The 23,961-nt window shown below is 57.6% G+C and overlaps 1 protein-coding gene across 9 annotated transcripts in view; it reads left to right on the forward strand.

Annotated features, from left to right (window-relative positions):
* COL18A1 (collagen type XVIII alpha 1 chain) overlaps positions 1–23,961 on the forward strand; it is an 87,177-nt gene that overhangs the window by 24,849 nt on the left and 38,367 nt on the right. For 2 of the 9 annotated variants that reach the window (XM_025863392.2, XM_025863393.2), the window contains exon 1: positions 13,133–14,536. The exons of 2 other annotated variants lie outside the window; for them this stretch is intronic. In XM_025863392.2, the coding sequence (XP_025719177.2) occupies positions 13,159–14,536 (1,378 nt within the window). In that variant the 5' untranslated portion in view covers positions 13,133–13,158. Of the gene's footprint in view, positions 1–13,131; positions 14,537–20,970; positions 21,005–23,961 lie in introns of those variants that run through there. 5 more of the 9 variants (XM_073888888.1, XM_073888889.1, XM_073888890.1 and 2 more) reach the window with 5 other exon arrangements.

The following is a 23,961-nucleotide window of genomic DNA, read 5'->3' on the forward strand; positions in this document are numbered from 1 at the left end:
TCTGACCCTGCCCTTCCACGTGGCACTCCCTCCACGTGGCACTCTCTGTGGCCGCGGGCGGGGGCGAGCAGGCAGGAGGCAGGCCCCCGTGGGGGTGGTGCTGGGGAACGGCCGCCACAGGTTTCCTGGACCTCCCGCAGGTGGAGATGCAGACGCGGGGCTCCAAGCACATCGGTCTGTTCTGTGGCTGTGGTGGCCCCAGCTTCTGTCCTAGTTAGGTTCCCTGAGTTCTGGGTGCGACTGATCACATGGTCCCGGCTGTGCTGTTCCATGGGGGCTTAGCAAGGCCGCCGGAAGCAAGCCACGGGGGTCGTGACAGGTGATGGTGCCCGTGGTTCCCTGGCCTGTGAAGCAGGCCTGCGTGGTGGCCCCGGGCAGGCCCCCTGCTCTCTGTGCAAGGGCCCGGGAGACTGCCCCAGGCTGGGGACCACGGCCAGCCTCCGCCTCCCCCCACCCCCATGCCATCGAATGCCCCTCCCCCCATGTCCTTGGATGCGTTTCCCTTCCTGTCACCCCACCTGGTTTATCACGCGGGACAAAAATGGTTTTCTTTTTCTCAGGTGGGAGGTGCCGGCTGGAGGTGGCCTGGCCTCCCCTGAAGGTCCTGGGCGGGGCTCGGTGTGTTGAGTGCGTGTGGCATGAGTGAGAGGGCAGAGCCCCCTCTGTGTGCCCCTCTCGGGGGCCAGTGTGGGAAGCACACAAGTCCCCTTCTTGGGGCTGGGATGCGGGGGACCAAGCTTGCTTCATGGAGAGAGCCATGTTCCCTGCAGTTCACTCCACCTTCTTGTGCAACAGTGCTCTGGGGGCAGGTGTCGGAGGGACACGGGGAGAGCACCGGACACCACGCTGGGACCCATGCCGCACGCCCCGGCGGGGATGGAAAGCAGGAGGCTAGAATCCGGGGACACACTGTCCCATCTCAGCGCCATGCCAATGGCAGACAGGGCTCTTCCACGTGACCCACGGGGGATTCTGTCTCTCTTGCCTTCCCACGTCAGAAAACACCAGCTTAAAGATGGGAAATAAATACACACAAGAGACGTAAACAGCCCCAGAGCCGGGAGGTGAACTCATCGCAGGTGCGTGAGGAGGGCAGACGCCAGCCTGGGCCGGGACCGAGGTGGCTGGGGAGGGCTGCTGCAGCGTTTTTAGGGTTAAGAGCCTGGGTGTCTGCATGTTCCCACATCCTCCTGGAGTGGTGGGCACGCCTGCCCCCTGCTTCCCTGCCCCTGCCTCCAGAATCAGAGCTGAGACGGGAGAAGCCATGCTGGGGTCCCAGCCAGTTCTCGGGGCGTCTGTCACCTTCGTATCTCCCAGCATATTCTCCCGCAAAGTTTTCCGAAGAAGCAAAAGGGACTTGCTTCAGCCTCCGTCTGTGGGGCCCCACGGCCTGCGTCTCCCCCACTTTCCCGACGTCCCAGAGCAGGGCCAGGACCCAGGCCCAGGGGTCGAGGCCAGAGCAGGGCATAGGGCACATTGCACTGACCCCCAGTGGGCGGCCACGACCAGGCTGAGACCACAGGCTACTCCTGGCCAAGGTCCACGTCAGGGTCCTGTGGCAGTGGTGACAGGAGCTTCCTCCCCGCTTTGTCCAGGGGCCTGGGCAGCCTGGGCAAGGTGTCCAATTCTCTCCGGTTCTCCTGTGGACATTGCCACGGAGGCCAGCCAGAGGCCAGCGAGCACCGTGTGCTCTGTGGGCGTCCTCCGTGGGGCTGGGTGGGTGCTCCGTGGGCGTCTTCCACCAGTTTCTGCCGTGTTCCCCTCAGGCAGCACACCCACCCCAGCCAGGAGTCCCCCAACTGCTCAAGATAGCTCTGGGGGGGGTGTTGCTGCTCCCTGCCCCTCAGCTTGACCCCTGGCCCCTGTACTGCTCCCCATGGATCCTTAGGCGTCGGGGGGAGTCCCGGGGTTGTCGTCACACGCTACCACACACCAGGGCCCTACAACAACAGAAATCTGTCCTCTCTCGGTGCGGAGGCCAGAGGTCTGAGGTCAAGGTGTCGCAGGGTTACACTCCCTGCAGAGGCTCCGGGGGCGCCCTTCCTGCCTCATCCAGATCCCAGGGCCGCAGGTTCCCTGGTTTGTGGCCACACCCCTCCCGTCTCCGCCTCTGTCTTCGTGGGGCTTCCCCTCTGTCCTCTTCGGTCCCTCATAAGGACACCTGTCATTGGGTTTAGCCCATCTGGGCTCCTCGAGGTCCCTAACTCATTGTGCCTGCAACACCCTCTTCCCCAGCTATGGCAGTCACAGGCTCCGTGAGGCTTTAGGCATATTTTTGAGGCCGCCATCCCACCTACTGTGGTATCTCTGACACTTCATCTCTCCTACCACCCGTGGGCCCCGCCGTGATGGTGGATGTCAAGCCTGTGACCCAGCCATGCGGGAAGGACACCCCGGCGGGTCCTCCTGGGAGAGCTTGGGAATCCCAGCGCCCTGGCCTGGCCACCACCCTCACCTGCCCGCCACCCTGCGGAGCCCTGTGGGGCCATCACTCAACCCCAGCTGGAAGCGGCTCCCAAGGAGGACATGCAGGGTGCAGGTGGGGGGTGGCTGGGCCAGGGCTGACCTGGAGGACTGTCCAAGCCCAAGGAGGGCCCAGCCCAAGGCTAGTTCTGGCCATGCCTGAACACCGGGCCATCCCAGAGAGATGCACGCGCCCGTCCTCAAAATCCTGTGGGCTCAGGCACGCTTGCATGGGCCGGACCCTCCCTGGGCGCCCCCAGGCCACCTTGGGGCTGCCACTGGATGCTGCCCACCCAGCACGGCATGGACGCGCCTGAAGCAAAACCACTGGATTTCTCAGTTCCTGAGAACTGAGGGAGGGAACTGTGGGAGGGAGACACAGGCCGGGCCACCGCCCTGCAGGTCCTTCGCTTCCCGAGGGCATGGCTCCAAGGGCGAGTCCCGCCATCATGGGAGCATCCGGCCACTGGGGTGGACGTGGAATTGGGAAGGGGAAGCCGTGGCCAGTGGGCTTTCTGCCCAGCTGCTGTGGTGCAAGCCCGGAGTGTGGTGCCAGTCGGGTCTGCCGGGTCAGGTGTGCTGAGTCAGGTGCATGTTGGGGTTTGGGGGTGACCTGCCTATATATGGCTGGTTGTGTACCCCACCCCCGCCGCCTGCCCTCTGTGTCCACGGCAGAAACACCCATCATGTGCTGGGTGAACACCTCCACACCCCATGTGTTCTTCTGTGTGACGTGGCTATTTCTGGATCCTTGCTGTGCATCTGGAGATCAGGGCAGGCAGCAGCCCCGGGTACTGTCCTCATGGTGGCCTGTGGTCAGGAATGGGTCTAGGGACCCCCATCAGCCACACTGCCCTGGCCAGGCATGGGGACTGGGATCACGGTGTGGGACCTCGAGGGTATTGGCGGATTTGGGGTGTTGGCACATAAGAGGTGCTTGACCCATTGCCCCAGTCAGACTGGAGCGTGGTCACCACAGATCGAGGGGACCGAACAGGTCAGCCACTTCCCCCTCCCCTCCCCATGGGAACCTGGCCCCGTGAGCCTGCCCTCCAGCCTTCCATTAAAAATCCAGTTAATGAGCAACCCGCCAAACCCTTAAAAATGAATCGGACTGTTCATGGCTTAAAAGGTTCCGCAGGTTCTCCGAATCATCTCCCTTTTTGCCCCCGACAGCCCCTGCCCTGAGGTGCTAAGACCCCTCCCCCTGCCGCCCCTAGTCCCCCCGCCGGGGCACCAGGTCCTCCCGAGGTGTCCCCCGGGGTCCTGGGAGGTCCAGGACCAGGCACCGTGCTATGCCCGTATTTGGGGTTGTGGGGATGAATCACCATCTCTCCATGCTGCTAAGGCACGATGCAGTGATGGACGCTCTGGATGCCAGGCCCCCAGGCCCCTAGGACGCTCTGGTGAACACTAGTCAAACATTAATTTCCTGGGTCAAGAGCCTTTGTGTGAAACGCTGGCCGTGTGGCCCCATTCCCAGAAAAACACTTCAATGGCAGGCATGGGGGGACTCTGCTCTGGGTAAATAGCCTGCGAAACAGGCCTCGTAGTGACTCTCAAGACTCCCAGAGTGGGGACTGTCCATCCTTCAGGCTGGCAGAGGCTGCCCGTCCCCCTCGTGGGCAGCTGAGCTAGAATTTGGTGTCGCTCTGTGGGGGACATGTTTGCATTGTCTTCCCTCTGTCCCACATCCTGCAGCGGTCACCTGTGTGCCCTCTGTGTCCAGTTTGCCATGGACCTTCCCACACTGTAGCTGATGCCTCGTCAGTGCCCAGAGCAGGGCTGGACGCCCAGGGGGAGCTCAGTGTGTATTTGTTGAGTGAATGAAAAAAGTATACGTCGCTAGGAGGGGAAGGGTTAATGCACAGGCGATGGTGTGGTGCCCCTAACTGCCTGCCCGCTGCGGGTTTCCGACTGTCAAGTGCACATGGCCGTAGCAGGCTAGGAGTCTCAGGCTCGCTATAGGACGTGGACCAGGACTCCAGAGCGCCTTGTCAGAGTGAGCGGCCCTCACGGGGGGGAGCAGGCGGGACAATGGCTCTGCGGGCATGCTGGCACTGCAGACGAGCCAGGCACCAGGACGCACGGACGGACGGAGCCGGCAGGAGGCTTGCTTCGCTGGAAGTCAATTCCCCGTGCATCTCGAAAGAGTGAACTTGGAAACCACCTAGCAGCAGTGGTGACCCAGGCTCCACATCTGTAGTTTTAAAAAAAGTGGTAAATACTCCCTTAGAAAACCGAGTGAAGGTACACAGGAATTTATGAAGGAAGGAATGGCTGCCATCAAATGTGTGGGAAAAACCAATCTCACTAACAAATACATAGAGATCACACAGCGTCTGACTTAAGACCATGTGGTTTCAAGACACGACATCAACTCCGTTCTTTTTCAAAACACCTTCATTTGGGTGTGATTGACACAGCGCACAGTTCAGTGACGAATATTGTGCAAGTCCCCACCATCATCAGGGTCACCGTCACCCCAGCCCCAAACAGCCACGAACTTGTGTTGGTGGGTTTCTGTGCTCTGGGTATGTGGTGTAAAAGGAACCTGCTGGTCCCGCTCAGCAGAACGGTCCCGAGGCCGGGCTGTGGTAGCAGGGGTCACGGCTCTGTTCCTTCTCGGGGCTGGGCGGTACTCATGGCGTGGACGGGGTTGTTTCCACCTTTTGACCATCATGAATAGTGCTGCTGTAAACATTTGTGTGCACGTCCTCATGCGGGCACGTGCTTTCATTTCTTTTGGGTCTGTTTCCCAAGGGGGATTTTTGGACACAGGGTAGCTCTGTGTTTCATGATTTGAGGACCTGCCAGACCCCTTTCCTTGGGGGCTGCACCAGTTTACCTTCCCGCCAACAGCGTATGAGGTCTGACTTCTCTGCTGCCCACCACCACTGCTTACGCTCTGCCCTTTGATTCTAGCCGTCCTGGTGGGTGTGAAGTGTATCCCACGTGGTCTCGCTCCGCAGTTCCCTGATGACTGATGCTACCGAGCATCTCTTCATGTGCCTGCCGGCTATGTGTATGTCTTCCTTGGAGAAATGTCTGTTCAGATTCTTGGCCAACTTTTTAATTGGATGACGTGTCTTTTTATTGTTGGGTTGTAGCCAGTCTTGACATATTCTAGATACAGGTCCCTTATCAGATATATGATTTGCAAATATTTTCTTCCATTTTGTGGGTTGTCTTTTCACTTTCTTCATGGTGTCCTTTGAAGCACTAAGGTTTTAAAGTTTGATTTAGTCCAATTTATTTTTGCCCCTTGTTGCTTAGGCTTTTGACATCATATCTAAGACTCTTTGGCTAAGTCCAAGGTCATGGAGATTTATTCCTGTGTTTTCTTCTAAGAGTTTTATGGTTGTAGCTCTTACATTCAGGTCTTTGATCCATTTGAAGCTACTTTTTATATATGGTGTGAGGTAGGGGTCCACTTCATTCTCTCGCCTGTGAATGTCCAGTTGTTCCAGCTCTCTTTCTTGAAATACTACTCTTGGAATGCCTGGGTGGCCCAGTCACTAAGTGTCTGCCTTTGGCTCAGGTCATGGTCCCAGGGTCCTGGGATCAAGCCCCACATCCAGCTCCCTGCTTGGCGGGAAGCCTGCTTCTCCCTCTCCACTCCCCCCTGCTTGTGTTCCCTCTCTCGCTGTCTGTCTGTCAAATAAATAAATAAAATCTTTAAAAAAATACTGTTCTTTCCCTGGATGATCTTGGCCTTCTTGACCAGCAATGTATGCGTCGTTCCACTGCCCCACATATCCAGCCTCGGGCCAGCACTACATGGCCTCGCTTACCATAGCCTCATAGTAAGATTTGAAATTTGGAAGTGTGGGTCCTCCAGCTCTGTTTGCACCCTATACCATGTTCTAACCTAATGACGAACAGTTATGTTAACAAATTGGATAACTTAGAGGGAACTGGCAAATTCCTAGAAAGACACAACTATTGAGACAATGAGAAAGACACAATTTGAATAGATCTGTAACCATTAAAGGAGATTGATTTAATAATCCAAAGTTACCCATGTAAAGAAAACCCCGGCTTTGCTGCCGTATTCTACCAAACAGTTAAAGAATTAAAACCAGATATTCAGAAACTCTTTTAAAAAATAAAAAGGGGAAGCAGTTCACAGCTGATTTTATGAGGCCAGTGCTACCTGGACTCCAAAGCCAGATCCAGACATCCCAAGAAAGAAAACTATGGTCTAGTACCAGTTGTAAATGTGGATAGAAACATCCCTAAGGACTAGCAAACCAAACCCAGTAGCGAAGAAGAGTGACTGTACACCACGACCAGTGGGCTCTATCTTAGACACGCAAGGCTGGTTTAACATCTGTAATGCACTATATCTGTGGAATAAAGAATAAAATGATGCAGTCATCTCAATAGACATAGAAGAGGCATTTGATGAAATCCAACACCCTCTTGTGATAAAAACCCTCAAGAAACTAGGAACAGAGGGAGCTTCCTGAACCCTATAAAAGGCATCTACTAGAACCCACAGCTGACATCCTGACTGCTGATGGGAGGCCGGATGTGTCCCCCCAAGGCCATGCACGAGACAAGGATGCCCCCATTCACCACTTGCATTCTACACTGTACTCTGTTCACAGACCACACGGTCATAGAGATGCAGAGTCCTAAGGAATCCACGCAAAATGGTGAGAGCTAATAAATAAGTTCAGTAAGCTGCAAGATACATGATCAATGTGAAAAATCAATTGAATTTCTATATACTTGCAATGAATAATCCAAAAATGAAATTAAGTAAAAAACCCATCTACAAAAGCACAAAAAGAGTAAAATACTTAGGAATAAGTTTAACAAAAGGAGTGCAAAACTTACACTCTGGAAGTTGAAAACAGTGTCGAGAGACGTGAAGGAAGATCTAATAAATGGAGAAACACTCGGTGTTTGTGAATCGGAAGACTTCCCACTGTTAAGATGGCATCACTCCGGAAGTTTGCCGAGCCGACCCTGCCGGGGACCCCGCCGACTTCCCGTTGGAGCCCGCAAGCTGATTCTGATACCCATATGGAACTTCAAGGTACCAGCAGGGCCAAAACAATCTCGGAAACGAACAGAGTGGGAGGCACCCCTTGGGTCTTGGAAGAGTTTTTAGAGTCTGTAAAAATACGCGCTCTGTGGCACTGGGGCAAGTCCCGTGGAGTCTAGCGAGCAATTCAGCCGTTTTGCTCTGCGTAAGTGAACTTTAAATCATAACGTTGGGTAAGAGAGGGGTTGTGATGGCTCAGGGCCGAACACCCACCGGCTCGCCCGATTTCCCGAGGTGAAGCCCACGGAGAGAACCCAAGACGAACGAAGGCAGAAAGAAATCTCTGTTTGCATTTCAAACGCCCAGAAAGGAGGGGAGGTGGGTGCTTGCTCACTCAACGCACCCCTGCACTGCCCTTTGCTGGCTGTTAACACTCTCCACGTTTCCAGCTCTCCCCAGTCCACGACTGCGTGCAAATCAGGAGCATCCACGTACGTGCACACACATCACACGGCCGTGTGTGTGCACACGCATGGCACACACCCCACATGCATGCACAAACTCACTTCTTGGTTAGAATGAGTGGCAGCATCCTGACCACTGCCCGGACACTTCCATGTGCTTGTCCTAGAGCAAGGACATGCCCAGTGATGTCGGTCCACTCTCAGACGTGCTCCAGAGTCCCCGTGCTGTCCTTTACAGAGCCGGCAGCCCTGGAAGGTCGAGGCCTGCGCGCTGCCCCTGGTGGCCGTTTCCTCCGCCTCCTTGCTCTGGACCCCCTCCAACATCTATGGGGAGTCCAGCCCGCGGTCCCGTGCAATGCCCCCCGGTCTGACTTGTCCAGCTGCTTCCCCATGTTCGGATTCAGGCTTCAGCGAGTGCCCTCCTGCGGGCCTTCCATCCGGAGGTGGGAAGCGGTGGATGGGGTGGCCGCTGTGGCCAGGCTGAGCTGACAGGGCGTGTTTTCCCCGTGACCCTTGACCCTGGTGAATCTCTGCTCTCCGACTGCATCTCACGTCCGCTGACCATCCTTCCCAGCGGTTGGCCTGCACTGGCCAGGGTCCCTTCCAAGGGTGGGCTCTGGGCGGCTGGGGTCGTACAGCCCCCCCCCCCCGGGAGGCCTGGGGTCTCCTGTATGTTTCTGTCACCCTCAGGCCAGCATGGGGGTGATGGCCAGCCACGTGCTGGGCAGGGCTTGGCCCTCCCTTAGGAGCCGACAGGGTTCTCTTGAGCTTCATGCCACCCGCAGAGGGATTTGGGTTTGCAGGCTGGGGGTGGTTCTTCGCACCCCATGGGCTGTGGAAATGCTGGGCTGTGTCAGCCGTGTCACGAAGGGGCGTGAATCTGAGGGTCTCTGCTCTCTGCACACTGGGGAGGGAGGGAGTTTGAACCACACTCCAAGGACTGATTGGAGAAGGTGGACCAGACATCCTGGTGGTTAGAAATCAGACGGGGTGGTGCAATGTTGCCGTCGTCTTCGGTTTTGGGGTTTGTGTGCTCCCACAGGGCAGTGGAACCAGGCGGGGTCCTCGGGTGACTGAGCGCCCACCAGGAAGGGCAGGTGCCTGTGGGCCTTGACCTGGCCCTGGCTGCCCGGCCACCTCATGCCCCTTCATCTAGACGGCGCCCCGAGGCCAGGCTGTGGCTGGGAGAGGCCAGTGCAGGGCCTGGGGCCTGCTTGGAGCTCGCCGGTCAGCCGCTCCCTAGCAGCAGCGCCTTCAGTGGGCATCTGGGGAGCTGTTGCGTCTTTTATCATCGTGCTCGAAAAAGTCACCACGAGACGCAGAGTTTAGGCAGAGCGTCTAGGTGTGTTAGGCAATTATAAACCAGTTGCACCACAGAAAGATGAAAAGTCATGTTTTCATTTCGAAAGAGCCGGAAATGTGTCCACAGTGGAGGGACCTTTACTGGATGTGTGTGTGGCCACCTGGGAGCAGGTCCCTGGGCAGTGGGTGCGGGGAGCTTGGGCGCCCGGGTCTGCTCCTTGGAGGCTGGGGGACACGCGCCGGGGCTGGCCTTGGGCAGTCCCTGGTCCCCGGAGGAGGGGCAGGAGAGAGGGCCCCAGGGCTCCCTGAGCCAGCAGGGTCTTGGGGAGACAGTCGTGGAGGAGAGGCCCCGCTGTGGGCAGCCCCAGGAGGCCTGGCCGGAGGGGACTCGGGGCCTCAGCGTGAAGGCTGTGTCGGAGGTCACGGTGGGAGGGTTTCTGACAGGTGAGCGCCCCCCGAAAGCCGTGCTCTGAAGTTCTGAGACAGTGCCATCCTCGCATTCCTTGGAGAGCCAATTTTCTCGGTTCACGTGTGGGTGTTTGTGTTTTTTCAAAAATGAAAATAAAAGACTGCATTATTCAGGAATCCAAACCAGACGGGCCAACAAGATGGAACAAACCCCCGGCGGGAGGAAGGGCGGGAGGCAGGGCTGCATCTTGCCACCGTGGGGATCCGGTGGGTCCACACGTGCTCTCCATCCGGAAGGGGTGTGAGGTGGCCCGTCCCACGCGGGGCCTCAACGGAGGCTCAGACACCCCGAACCTGCCCAGGCTGCTCGCGGAGGGGAGGGCAGAGCGGGCACAGGGCTCTGGGCTTCTGGGGGCAGCCCCGGGAAACCTTCCTGCGTGTAGGAAATGCCTCTGTGATGGCCGTGTGAACGTGCTGGGGTGGGGAGCCGGGTCACCGTGCCGCCTGAACCGTCTCCCCCGACCTGTGCACCCTCACCTCCGGGTCTGTCCTGAGTCCTCTCATTGGACTTCTGGACCTTTATCCGGGGGGCTGCCCTGCTGCCCCGAGGGGCTTCTTCCAGCCACATTGACCTGAGCACTGAGCCATCCCTGGGGGGGTTCCTCTTCTTTGTCTCCTGGGGGGCACTGGGGTGCTCGGAGAGAGAGGGGCTGCTTTTCCCTGTAGACTTTCAGTTTTCAGTCCCAGGAAAACACAGGTTGGGACACTTTGTAGGGAGCAACTTGGGTCATGGCGCCAGCAGGAGACCCGTGTGTTGGCCGCCGGCCTCAGGGTCGGTGCCTCATTGGGAGTCAGTGCTGGGGCTGGGGGCTGCAGAGAGGTGTTCTGGGACTGCTGGGAGGGAACCTCGGTGCTCATAGATGCCCAGAGTCCTGACTTAGCATCACCAAGTTGGGGGGCCAAACCCTGTTCCCCAAGGCTCGGGCTGGAGCTGCCCAAGTGGGCATTGGACTTCCTGGCCTGATGGGGCATTCGGGTGTGGGCTGTGGCCGCAGGGGCTGGATTCCACGGCTGGGACCCAGCGTCCATCAGCTGGGGCGGTTTGCAGGGACCATAAGGAGCATCTTCTGGGCTTGGGGCCTCCGGGAACCAAGTGCTTTCAGAAATGTAGCACCTGACCTAATGGGAGTCCCCTGCTTCTCTGTCCCCACGGGCAACGTGGGGTGATTATCGAAACTCAGCAACAAGCACTGACCCCAGTGGTACGAGCCAGACAAGAGCCTTTACACGGAGCTCATCGGAGCGGCAGGGTCCAGACCCGGCAGCGCGTGTCCCCAGGAGCTGGGCTGGGGAAGGGGCCTGTTGTGGCCACAGCTGGAGGAGCGGACAAGGGGAAGCTGATCTACACCGTGGTGCTTTCTGGGAGCTGTTGTCTGCATATGAGCACGCATGCGCGTGTGCAGGGATGTAGGTGCGCGTGTGAGTGAGGGTGTGAAGTGTGTGAACATGTGAGTGCACGTGTGTGCGCGCGCGTGGGAACGTGCACCCATGTGCACGCATGAGTGTGAGTGCGTGTGATGTGTGTGGAAGAGGCTCGCATGGCAGCACCATGGTGGCTTGCTCCCCGGGGGGGAGCAGAGTCCTGGGGACGGAGCCGCACTGGCGTGTTCTGAGCAGGTTGACGGCATGGTGCTCTAGCAGTGCTTTGAGGGGATGGTGGCCTCTGGAGGGCGCAGGAAGGGCGAGCTCTGGAGTAGGAGGGCGTGGGGGGGGTGTGGAGGGTGGAGGGGCTCCCTGCTGGGTTGCGGTGTGGGCATGAGCGTGGGGGCACTGCTGTCCCTCCTTGCGCGGCCTCGGTCCCTGGTTTAGCCTGAGAGGGGAGCTGAGCCAGTGGGTGTGGGGCCGGCCCCACCAGCGAGTGGCCCCAGGGAGTAGCTGAGGGCCCAGGGCCACCTGGACGGACAAGGGAGCCACCCTCTGACAGACGCGCCCGGGTGCACGGGAGAAGGGACAGGGCCTTTGGAATTTCTGTCCTGAGATTTTCTGGAGACACTTTTAGGCATAAAATCACATTAGTGAATTTTCAAGCAAAGAGACGATTTCTAAGAATTCTGAGCATGGTGGGGATCAACACTGGGAACGAGGCCTAGTACAGATGTTTGCATATGGAATGCCCCCCTTTGCAGAGGGAACACAGTGTTCCGAGTTCTGACCCCAGCAGCCGGGCCCTGCCCTTTGGACGGTAGCTGACTGATTGCATCCTCGGTGCTCTGGGCTGGGGACAGCTGGGGACATGTCACAGCGGCCACGCTGCTGAACCCAGCCCCGGGGGAGGGTGGGCTGAGACCCTGCCAGGCCCTGGGGAAGACGGGGTGTTGGGGGGACGTGGGAGCTGGTGTAGAATGCGGTGGTGAGGCCAGTGTGCATGACGGTGTGAGCAGGTGTGAGCTTGCGCGAGCCGGGGTGTCTGTGTGAGTGAGCCGGATGCCTCCCGGCTCTGCCATCTCTGGGCTCCGCTGGGAGCCAGGTCTCTGTGCCTCCGTTGTTCATGCGTAAGCGAGCTGGCAGCTGTGTCCCTTGAGGTTCGGGGGTAAAGGCAGAGCGCTGGCCCCGTGCTTGTGTGGATGGGGACCCCTCTCCTGCTTCCTGGGGACGGTCCCTGGAAGAGGCCCCCGCCCCGCCCCCGTGCGCCCAGAGCGGCAGAGCGCCTGCTCTACACGCGGTCCGGGCTGGGGGGCGGGGGTGTCCGGGGAGACCTACATCTGCCTGGACCCTGCTGCCACCGGCACCTCCAGCATCGATTGGCCCCATAATCCTGCTCTGCCCTCACGCACCCAGGCCGCTGTGGCCTTCAGTCCCTTGAGCAGCTCTGGGGTTGAGCTGGACACCCTCAGGGCAGTGCAGAGTGTCCGCTCGCACCCGGCACGCGGGCTCTGGCCAGATGGAGAGAGGGGCATCCTGAGGGCGCCGGGCCCCGGGGTTGCGTGGACCACCCCCCTCAGGGTTTTCGGCTGGCGAATGTCTCAGAGGCTAACTTCCTCCACAAGAATTGGAATAAGTTCCGGGGTTGCCACAGACTGGTGGCCCCGGGCCAGGCTCTTCGGGGCTGTTGTAGGGTCTCCAAGAGCAAGTGGGCCAGGGCGGCCCTCGGTGGCCTATGGTTCCTGGCCCTGCCCCGAGCAGACGCCCGCCTGAGGGCCGGGCCGGGGGCTCTCTCGCGGACCCAGCTCCCGGAGGAGCTCTGCGCGGGATCGGCGGAGGGAGGGGTCAGCGCGGAGTGGGGAACTTGTCCCTCTTGCAGTCTGGGGTTGCTGCCAAGAGCCTGAGAAGCCCCCGGGGTGCCTGTCACCTTGATCTAGAGGTTTGTGTTTTTTCCCTCTGGGAGAGGAGAAAGGTGGAGGAAAGAGCCTCCGGCAGAGGAGAGGGGAGCTGGCTGCGGGCCCGTGGGCGGGGAGGGCGGAGCCAGACTGGCCCGGCCCCGGGACACAGACACGGCCGCCCAGGCCCCGGGAGGGCACAGCACTGATGGCTCGGCTCCCCGGCAGCCGCCTGGGCCCCCCGCTGCTGCTTCTCTTGGTCACATATTGCCTCACGGCCGCCCGCGCTGACCTTCTGAGCCTGAACTGGCTGTGGTCCACTAGGACCGACGGGCCCACAGCCGAACTGGTCTCTGAGCCCCCGGGGAGCCCACATGGGCAGCCCAGAGAGGACACCGGCACACGTGCGGCCCCCCAGCATGGCCCCACGGAGCAGGGGAGAGCCCCTGCCAGCTCGGAGCTCCCCGCGGAGAGGCCGGAGCCTGGCCCGGGTGGTACCTCCCCCGCGGGCCCCGACACGAAGGAGGAGAACATCGCCGGCGTGGGAGCCAAGATCCTGAATGTGGCTCAGGGCATCCGGAGCTTTGTCCAGCTGTGGGATGACGCCACTCCCACCACAAGCCCCCCCGGGGCAGAGGCGCCAGCCCCTGTGACCCCCACGCCCCCCCTCACCCTCCCTGGGCCTTCCAGCGCCCCCCAGGAGAACGGGACCGCCCTCTGGTTGGGCAGTGGGGCCCCGAGCTCTCCGGACACCCAGAGGACCGAGGCCGGCACCCTGCCAGTGCCCACCCAGCTGCCTCCCTTCCTGGGCGGGCGCTCGCCACCACCACCTGCTGCAGGTAGAGCTTCTCCGTCCTCTGCGCCAGGTGGGGCCCCTCCCTGGGGGAGCCGGCAGTCCCCGGGGTGGCCCCAGGATCCGGACAGCGGAGGACTTCTGCGCATGGCAGCCCGTCCCGGCCAGCAGCGCCGACCCCCTGGCATCCGCAGACGCACGCCTCCTCTGCTCCCCCTGGTGACGGGACCCCTGGGTGCTCTCACCGGCCCCTCGGCTCGCTCCTCCGACCCCCCCACCCTGGTGTCTCAGATCCCGCTCTCAGCTGGCCCTGGGGCCGGGGGCGCTCGGGCTCCTCACGTGGCTAACTCTGTGGGGCCTGGTCTTGCTAATCGCTCTGCACTGCTCGGGGCGGACCCGCTGACCCCCGCCGGGCAGCCTGTCCCTGCCGCCGGCGGCCGCTGCCTGCCCCTGCCTCCCTCCCTGCCCGCCTGCAGCCACCTGGGCATTGGGCGCGCCTGGCTGCCCAACCACCTGCGGCACGGGAGCAGCGAGGAGGTGCGGGCCGCCGCCCGGGCATGGGGGCACCTCCTCCAGACGCACTGTCACCGCTTCCTCGCCTGGTTCTTCTGCCTGCTGCTGGCCCCGCCCTGTGGAGCTGGCCCTCCGCCCGCGCCTCCGCCCTGCCGCCAGTTCTGTGAGGCCCTGGAGGACGCGTGCTGGGGCCACCTGGACGGGGGCGGGCTGCCGGTCTCCTGTGCCTCGCTCCCGGCCCAGGAGGACGGCCTCTGCGTGTTCATTGGGCCGGGTGCAGGTAACGGCTGGCCCCCCTCCCCGCCCTGTCCCTCTCTGTCCTGCCAGGTGAGCCGGCCCGTCAGCTGCCCCTGCGTCCCCGCGTGGGCCCCTGAGCCCTGGGCCTGCTCCTGTTCGCACTCGAGGCCTCGGCCCCATTCCGGCGGGTCTGTGTGTCCCGCCCCCCACCGAGAGCAGCCTTGACCTGTGTTGGTCCCTGGGGTTGTTGGGCTTTGGAGCTGGGCCGGTGGGGATGGACCCCAAGACGAGGGTGTCACCCCACGGGGCCCCTGGGGGATGTGCGTGGGTGAGCTCCCGGCCCTGGTGCCCAGCTCCACGGAGGGGGAATGGGAGGGGCGTGGAGTGAAGGGGCTATACGGCTGCCGCAGATGGGGAGTGGGGAGGCTGAGCCCTGCATGCGAGCAGCGGTGGCCAGGACGTCATGGCAGTGGAACAGCCTACACAGGGCGGCTCTGGGGTCCCGGTGCATGCAGAGCAGAGGGGCCTGTGGCTGCCTGTGGGCTGGGGCCCAGTGGGGAGGCACCCAGGGCTGTGGGTGGGCTGGGCTCGATGTCATCCACAGGGCAGGGGCAGCCCCGGTGAGCTCTTTGCTCCCACATGCGTACCTGATGCTGGGCTCGCGTGGCCTCGGGGAGTCTGTGCTGTGTCCACTGAGTGTGTGGGGCGGGTGCAGCTCCCGCCAGCAGAGCCCAGGGGCTGCCCGAGCACAGCTTCCTCCTGCACGGGGGGCGGGGAGGGCCAGGCCTGCGCACGTGTCTCGCCCCATCCCGGGCCTGTACCCACGAGGGTCCTGCCGCTGGGTCCAGCCGGCCTCCTCGGGTTGGGGGCTCGACCACACTGGGTGCGGGCGGGGAGCTGGTGCAGGGCGGTTCTCATGTGGCCCAGGCAGGGTGGTGTGGGGTGTGGACCATCTCTAACCACAGCTGCCTTGCTCAGCCGAGTGGCCTGAAAGGGACTTCTTACTGGACATCTGCACACGTTGGCAGGGCCCCCAGGCTGTCAGGGAGGCCGTGTTCCCAGCAGAGCCCTGGGGGACTCTTCTGTCAGGGCTAACGGTCCACGCCCCCTCAGGCTAAAGGGGGGGGTCAGGCATTTATCACACTGAGGATCCCTCCTGGGTGTGGCCTGGCTGGGTGGGGGTCCCTGGGAACCAGGGCTGGGGCTGCGAGCATCGTCCCTCCTCTGGCCTCTCAGCAGGGGATCCCCCACTGCTAGGCCCCTGGGCCTTTCCGTCCCCACCTGATGGGGGCAAGCAGGGCAGAGGAAGGCCCTGATCAGGAGGGAAGGGAGTGAGGGACCCCCTAGCCCCTCCTCCATGTTGGTGACTGTTTCCCCAGTGATGAGTGTGAGGATCCGGGCTGAGTGAGGGCCTTGGGCTACCTGGATATTGGGAGGCTGTGGGGTGGGGGGAGAGTGGAGGGGGAAGGTTCTCTGTAGGGGAAGGAGGCCCACAGGGTGGGTGCTGCTTCCTTCCCAGCACCCAACCAGAGCTGCCCACGGAGGTTCCCCACTGAAGCACCATTTCATGTCCCTTCTGTTGAGTGTGTTCTGCATGGGGGCCCTGGGCTCCAGGGCAGAGACGGCCCCTGCTCCCCTCACACTGGGGCAGTGGGGTGTGGACGGGCCACCTGGTAAGGCTGCAGCTTTGTCCTGCTGGGCGTGCCCTTCCTTACCTGCTTCCCTCTTGTCTCCGCAGGGAGAGCGGGTGGGGGAGGGGGACAGTGCAGCCACTGGTTGGGGCCCAGGGAGGTGGTCGAGAGGAGAGGGCTGCTGGAGGGGCCCCTTTGCTGCGGCTGGAGCCGGCGAGGGGTTGGCCCGCTGTTGGGGACCTGGTGCCGAGTCTGCCTCCATGGGGGCTTGTCCCTTAGGCCCCAGAGAAAAGCAAGTAAGGGAGGGTCAGCCAGCAGGGGGACTGTCCCCCTGGGGAAGGGGGCACCGAGTGGGGGTGTGGCTGCAGGACAGTGACAGGCAGGCTGGGCTTTGCTCTCTGTGTACCTTTCCTGATGTCCCTGGAAATGACAGTGAAGACAGGTCGTGTTCTGAGTCTGGGAGCCTCTGTTGCTCCTGTCTGCACGGGAGAAACAGGTCTGTGGGGATAAGGCGTGTGTGTGCCGCGTGGCTATAGCAACAGGAAGCCAGGAGGTGGGTGTGGGCGTCTAGCTCTGGGACTGGACCTAAGTGCCCCACGGACGCCAGACAAGCAGAGCCCCAGGCCACGGGAACCCCAGCTGGCCAGTGAGGTCTCATCACTGTGACAACCTGAGCCTGGCGCTGTCTTCTGGGGAGGATGCCCAGCCCGTCTGTCACGGACCTGCCAAGTGCTCAGGCTTCCCAACTGCTGGGCTTCCATCTACCGCCTTTAATGAAATGTGAATTCAGAGACAGTAAGCGTTGTTTAAGTGCTTCAGTAACTTGAGGTTTCCACCTAACTCGGATGTCAGAAGATGAGACCACCTTCCTGGAAAGATGCTCAGGCTTGCCTCCCACCTCCTGGCAACCTGCCCTGGCTGAGCTCTCACGAGGTACCAGCAGTGGCTTCGGCTGTCTTGCTGGGATGTCAGGTGCCCAGAGGAGTGGATGAGATTGTCTGCAGGTAAGGAGACACACACGCTTAGGATTGGGTTTCTTTGACCATCCGCCCTGTCGGCATCCAGCTCACCATTGTCTCTAGCGGTTATTCCTTCCTCCTCTGAGGAAGGCTGACATGGGTCATCTTGTGCAGACAAGAGCATGCCCATGCAGTGGCAGTGTGGACTCTCCACATGGGGCCATCTCCCTGACAGTGTCCTTCCCTTGGTGAAGGAGCTGTCCATCCTGCCGCAGGGAAACCATTTTTGACTGCTTTCCTTTTCAGTTGAGAAATCAAGTCTTAAACTATTGTTACTATTATATATCATGCAAGAAGCTAGCCCATCCACCCACCTTCATCAATCCATCCACTCACCCACTCACTCACCCACCCATCCATTAATCCATTCACCCATCCACAGATCCATCCATGCATGCATCCATGCATCCATCCATCCACCCATCCATCTATCCATCTACCCATCCATCATCCATCCATCCATCCATCCATCTATCCATCCATCCATCCATCATCCATCCACAGACCCATCCATCCATCCATCCACTCACCCACTCACCCACCCACCCATCCATCCATCCATTAATTCATCCACCCATCCACAGATCCATCCAACCATCTATCCATCCATTCATCCATCCTCCATCCTTCCACCCATCCATTCACCAACCTACTCATTCATCCATCCATCCATCCATCCACAGATCCATCCATTAGTCCATCCATCCATCTACCCACCCACCCATCCATCCATCCACTCATCCTTCCCTCCATCCATCCACCCATCCATCTGCTCATTCACCCATCCACCCATCCATCCACCCATCTGGATATTGGATCAGGTTTACCATGTTAGAATGTGGTTGTCACATGTAATATGCAGTATGTTTTTGTCTCGAAATGGGCCTGGAGAGAACCCACAAACCAGGTGGCAGGGGCAGATGCTCAGCTTTGCACTGTTGAGTTCTGTGTGTCAGTGATTCTAGTGTAGGATCTGGTTTGTGATCATTTCCGTTCCTGGTGTCTGGCCCAGCCTCTCCCCCACTGCCATGCTGGTTTCCCTCTAAGTTCTTTTTTCTGATCTCTTGATTCTTGGAGTACCTGGGAGGCTCAGCAGCCACTCCTTCTCCTGGGGCCACTCACCCAGAGAGGCTGACCTCGTGACTGGGAAGTGCTGTGTGTGCTACCTCGTCTACTCCAAGCAACATGACCAGTGTTCCAGGGGCCCCGACATGCCTTTGAAGTATGTAAAACTGCTCAGGGACCCCTGCCTCCCTACACTGCTCCTTTGCCAGCTATCTGTGGGCAGCCCCACTTTGAAGGACTAGGTTCTGCAGACATGTCGCCTCAGTTCTGTGGAGGAGGGAGTGTGAAGGGTAGCCAGTGCTTAGAGTGGGACTTCCTTCCCCCAAACCCACAAATTCTGGCCCTGGGGGGACTGCCTTTGCCTGCCACTCTCATCCCTTAGGACCACTCTGCCCCATCATCCTGTCTTCCACTGCTTCTCTCCTGGGTTACATTTTTATCCCAGAACTAGCTCATGAACACACAGGCATAGAGATCAGAGCCACACGAGAGAGGGCTGAATGCAACTTCCAAGCCCCCCTCACTGCCAGGATGGGGCATCTTCCCCGTTCCTTCTGTGGCTTTGCATAAATATGTGTATGTGAGTTTCCTGTGGCTGCTGTTAATAAATGACCACAAACTTAGTGGCTTAAAACAATACAGATGGGTAAGGTTATAGTTCTAGAGGTCAGAAGTCCGAAATCAGTCTCACTGGGCTAAAATTAAGGTGTCTGTCTGCAAGGCTGTGTTCCTTCTGCGGGCTGCAGGGAAGAGCGTCCCCTGCCTCTTCCAGCTTCTGGGGGCCACCAGGGTGCCGCTCCCTGGGAGACACACATGCTTCTAAGGATGTATGTCATTAGATTTGGTTAGCCTCCCCCTCTGGGGCTATTACATTAATTGCACCTGCAAAGTACCATTTGCAGGTTGCAGACCTTGCAGAATGGCCATGTTGGGCCACTCTCCTGCTTACCATGGTGTGTGCGTGCACGTGCGTGTGTGCAACCTCATGTATGCACATTCTCGATCTTACTGTGCATGCGTGGGCTCACTTTCTATGTATCCCAAAGTCCCTCTTTTCTGTGGGGACGGGTCTCAGAAATGTCCCGTGTCACCACGGGAGACACTCGTTCTTGGTGGTTCTGGATGGTCCTCCCTCCTCCAAGGCAGACCTTCAGGCGCTTCCAGCTTCTGGTGACACATGACGCTGTAGTGGCTCTGCTCATTCTCTCGACCTCTTTGTCCAGTCCCTACAGGTCCTGATTTGGGCTCTGGCTGACAGCTGTGTTTGGACACGGCCCTGAGCTCAGGGGGTTCACAACCTTCTGCAAAGATCGATGGTCCATGGGCATTTTCTCTCCAAATCATCAGAAATATTTCACTCAGGCTTTGATGGGTCGAGTAGAACATGCAGAGAAGTATGGTGCTATTAATGCATCAGGTGTAGATAGTTAAACCTTCCCCGAGGGATGAAGATTGATTTATTTTAGAGAGAGAGAAAGAGCATGCATGCAAGTGGAGCGGCAGGGGGGAGAGGGAGAGAACCCTCAAGCAGACTCCATGCTGAGCACAGAGCTGGATGTGGGGCTCAATCCCAGGACCCTGAGATCATGACCTGAGCCAAGACCAAGAGTCAGACACTCAACCAACTGAGCCACCCAGGCTCCCCTAGATGTTTCTTAGAATGTTCTCAGTATGTTTTCTTCTGTGATATCAACATTACGTTCTCCACTCATCCCAGGCATTATTACTTTGTGGTTGTGACTCTAATAAAGCAATAGGTGCAGAGCTTTCTTCAAACACTTTATTAGGTTCAAGAAGTCTCTGCACATCTGTCTCACTGAGGGTGTTATGTTCTATTCGAGCAAGAAAGTGGGATGAGACAGTGTCTTGTGGTCTGCAACACGAATGAGGACCTTCTCCACTTTTCGATGTGTGTACTGGGGGGCACCATTATTGGGTGTATGTGGCTAATACCTGGCTCATTACATCTCAGGGAATTGTCAAAGAGTGTCACTCCCTTGTCCCACTTGCCCCCTCCCCCTATACATGCACAGCCTCTCCCACTGTCCACATCCCGCACCTGAGTTGTGCATTTGTTACCAAGAATGAACCTACACTGACACGTCGTCCTCCCCCAGAGCCCTTCGTGTACGTGAGGTTCACTCTTAGTGGTGTGCGTTCCGTGGGTTTGGAGACATGTGTAATGACTGGCACCCACCACTACGGTATCTTACAGAGTAGCTGCCCTTGAAGTCTTCTGTGCTGCGCCCATTCATCCCTCCTCCCCCCGCCCCTGCAACCACGGACCCGTCACCGCCACCACGGTTGTGCCTTCGCCAGAGAGCCCTGTCGCTGGAATCGTGCAGGACGCAGCCTTCTCAGACCGGCTTCTGTCACTCAGTGATCCGCGCTCACGGTCCCTCCGTGTCTTCTCATGGCGTGATGGCTCGTTTCCTCTTAGCGCTGAATACTCCCCCATTGGCTGGATGGACGGTTCCCGTATCCACCCCCCCGCTGAAGAGCAGCTATGCATGAAGGGTCCCAAGGGTTGGCAGTTACGCATAAAGCTGTCTCGAACATCGTGTGCAGGGTTTTGTGCGGACGTGTGTTCTCATCTCCTCTGGGGAAACATCAGGGAGCGTGATTGCTGGGCCGTATGGGAGGAGCACGTTTCGTTTTGTGAGAGACCACCAGACTGCCTTGCAGGGTGGCTGCCCCATCTGCTTCCCCAGCAGCCGTGAACGAGCGCTCCGGTCGCTCCACGTCCTCCCCAGCGCTCGCCGGTGTCCGTGTTCTGGATGGTGGCCATTCTCGTAGGTGCGCAGCTGAGTTCATCTCCCCGAGAACCTATGACGTGGAGCAGCTTTACTTATTGGCCATCTGTATGTCTCTCTGTTCAGGTCTTTTGTCCATTTTTAAAAGATTGTTTGTGTTTTAGGGTTGAGTTTTGAGGGTTCTTTGTAGATCATTGATAACTGTCCTTTATCAGATGTGTCTTTTGCAAATGTTTCCTCCCAGTCTGCGGCTTGTCTCCTCACTCTCCAGACATGGTCTTTCACAGAACAGAGGTTTTACATTTTAACAAAGTCCAGCTTATCAGTTCTCTTTTCTTGGATTGTACCTTTGGTGCTGTATCTAAAAAGTCATGCTCCTATCCAGGCTCCCCTAGGATTTCTCCTGTGGTGTCTTCTAGAAGTTTTATAGTTTTGCATTCAACGTTTAGTCTGTGATCCATTGTGAGTTAATTGTGAAGAGTGTAAGGTCTGCGTTAGATTCACTTTTTGTGTGTGGACGTTCCGTTGTTCCAGCCCTACTTGTTGAAGAGATGATCTTTGTTCCATTGATTGCCTTGCTCCTTTGACAAGGATCCATTAACTATGTTTGTGTGGCTCTATTTCTGGGCTCTCTGTTCTGTTATATTGATCCATTTGTCTGTTTCTTCTCCAATACCACACTGTCTTGATCACTGTTGCTTTATAGTGACTCCTGAAGTTGGATAGTGTCGGTCCTTTGTTCTTTTCCAACCTGTACACAATGTTTGTTCAACTTTGTTCTTTTCCAACTTTGTGTTGGCTGTTCTGGGTCTTTTGCCTCTCACATAAACTTTAGAATCAGTTTATCAGTATCCACAAAATAACTTGGTGGGATTTTGACTGGGATTGCACTGAATCTACAGACCAAGGTGGAAAGAACTGACATTTTGACAATATTGAGTCTTTCCATCCATGAACATGGACCATCCCTGCATTTATTTAGCTCTTTGATTTATTTCAGCAGTTTTGTAGTTTTTCTCATATAGATAGATATTATACATGTATTTGTTATATTTATACCTAAATAATTTGTCTGTGAGAATGCTAATGTAAATGGTATTGTGCTTTTAATTTCAAATTCTGCTTGTTCATTACTGGTATATAGGAAAGTGATTGAATTTTGTATATTAACCTTGTATCCTACAACCTTGCTATACTCACTTATTAGTTCCAGGAGGGTTGTTTTTTGTTTTGTTTTGTTTTTGCCAATTCTTTTGAATTTGCTGCAGAGATGATCATGTCATCTATAAACAGATAGTTTTATATTTTTCTTCCCAATCTGTGCACATTTATTTCCTGTTCTTGCCTTATTGCATTAGCAAGAATCTCTAGCACGATGTTGGAAAGGAGTGGTGAGAGAGACATCCTTACCTTGTACCTGATCTCAGTGTGAAGGCTTCAAGTTTCTCACCATTAAATGTGATATGAGCTGTAGGGGTGTTTTGTAGATATTCTTCATCAAATGGAGGAAATTCTGTTTTATTCTTAGTTTACTGAGAGTTTTTACCATGAATGAGTGTTGGATTTTGTCAAATGCTGTTTCTTCATCTATTGATATGATTTTGTGATTCTTCTTAGTTAGTGTGTTGACGAGATGGATTCCATTAATTGATTTTTGAATGTTGAACCAGCCTTACATATATCTAGGATAAATTCCACTTGGTCATGGCTGGCCTGTTTGCTGAGAGGGAAACTGTCCTCAACTAGGCAAGTCCCCTGATTCCTTAATCCAAGGTGAGTGTGGCCCAACAAGAGGGGTCCCCACTGGCCAAAGATGTCACCCACTGTATTCCCATGAAGGTGTTTTTCTAAACTCTCAGAGCATGGCATGGGCATTTGCTTTTTGGAGAGATCTTGGTTCCTGCCCATGACAGCTGGGTCAGTGCTTTTAGTGCAGCAGGTGTCAGCAGGTCTGTGGGGAGGTGACCCCATCCTCCACTCACAGAGCCTGTAACTGGAGAATGGACCAATGATGTTAGGGCCATGGCATTTGGAGGCTTACTCCCAATGGGAACCATGAGGAATTTCATGGAGAGGAAGGAGGTGCCAGTGCATCGCTGGGGTCCCTGGGCCTGCCCTTGGAACATGCTCTTGTCTTTCAGCCTAGGACATCAATGGCTGCGGCCTCTTGCATTCTAAATTAATCTGGAAAACTTCTAGCTGCCTGGGAGGAAGGGCAGTGGTGGGCATATCTATGTTTAAGTTTGGGGACACCTGAGTCAGGACAGCAGGGCCACTGATATGGAGGCTGGTGAGAGTCCAGTTTCCTAATCTTAGAGCATCTCCCTGAGTGCATGCTCAGGCTCCAGGAACTTCTGATATGAAGGGACCATCATAGCAGCTATCATCTTGGTGGACAGCATTGTCTGTCTTTGAGCATCAAGTAGCCACTGTGTTCCCAGAGCCTGCGGTCCTCCTGGAAGGTCCCCCTGCTCCCTAGCACTGAGGCCAGGCTATTGTTCCAACGAGGCTGCTGTCTGCACTGCACTTGGCTGCTTCCCACGTCCCATCTGCAGGGGTCTTACCTGTAAGGGATGGAGGAGCCCTGGCTGGCTGGTGGTGCTGCCGACAGGGTGAGAAGTCAGGGCCAGGCAGAGTGGAGATGCCCACCACTGCCCCGAGTAGACCAGCCCTGGAGGGTACCCAAAGTGCATGTCCTCATGTGGGTGGCTTCTGTCTCTACTGTTTTCACTTTTTGTTCTCAAAGAGCTCTTTGCAAGATAGAATTTGCCTTAGGAAGTTGGGGTTTGGCATTGCTTCCCTCTGCTCTGACCTGCCACCCCCACCACACACACTCAACATACATCCATGCACACAGTCACGGGCTCGCTTACCACCTTCCTCAGGTCACCCACTCATCAGCAGCCCTTTCCCAGAAGAGTGTCTCCCCCATGTAATTCTCACCTTGGAGATAGACCACACCCAGACTGTAGGTGGGAGTCTTGAGAGAAAAGGCTTTCG

The sequence above is a fragment of the Callorhinus ursinus genome, unplaced genomic scaffold (genome assembly GCF_003265705.2).
Source record: "Callorhinus ursinus isolate GAN/ISIS: 27379988/994484 unplaced genomic scaffold, GSC_fseal_2.0 scaffold98, whole genome shotgun sequence".
Lineage (NCBI taxonomy): Eukaryota > Metazoa > Chordata > Mammalia > Carnivora > Otariidae > Callorhinus > Callorhinus ursinus.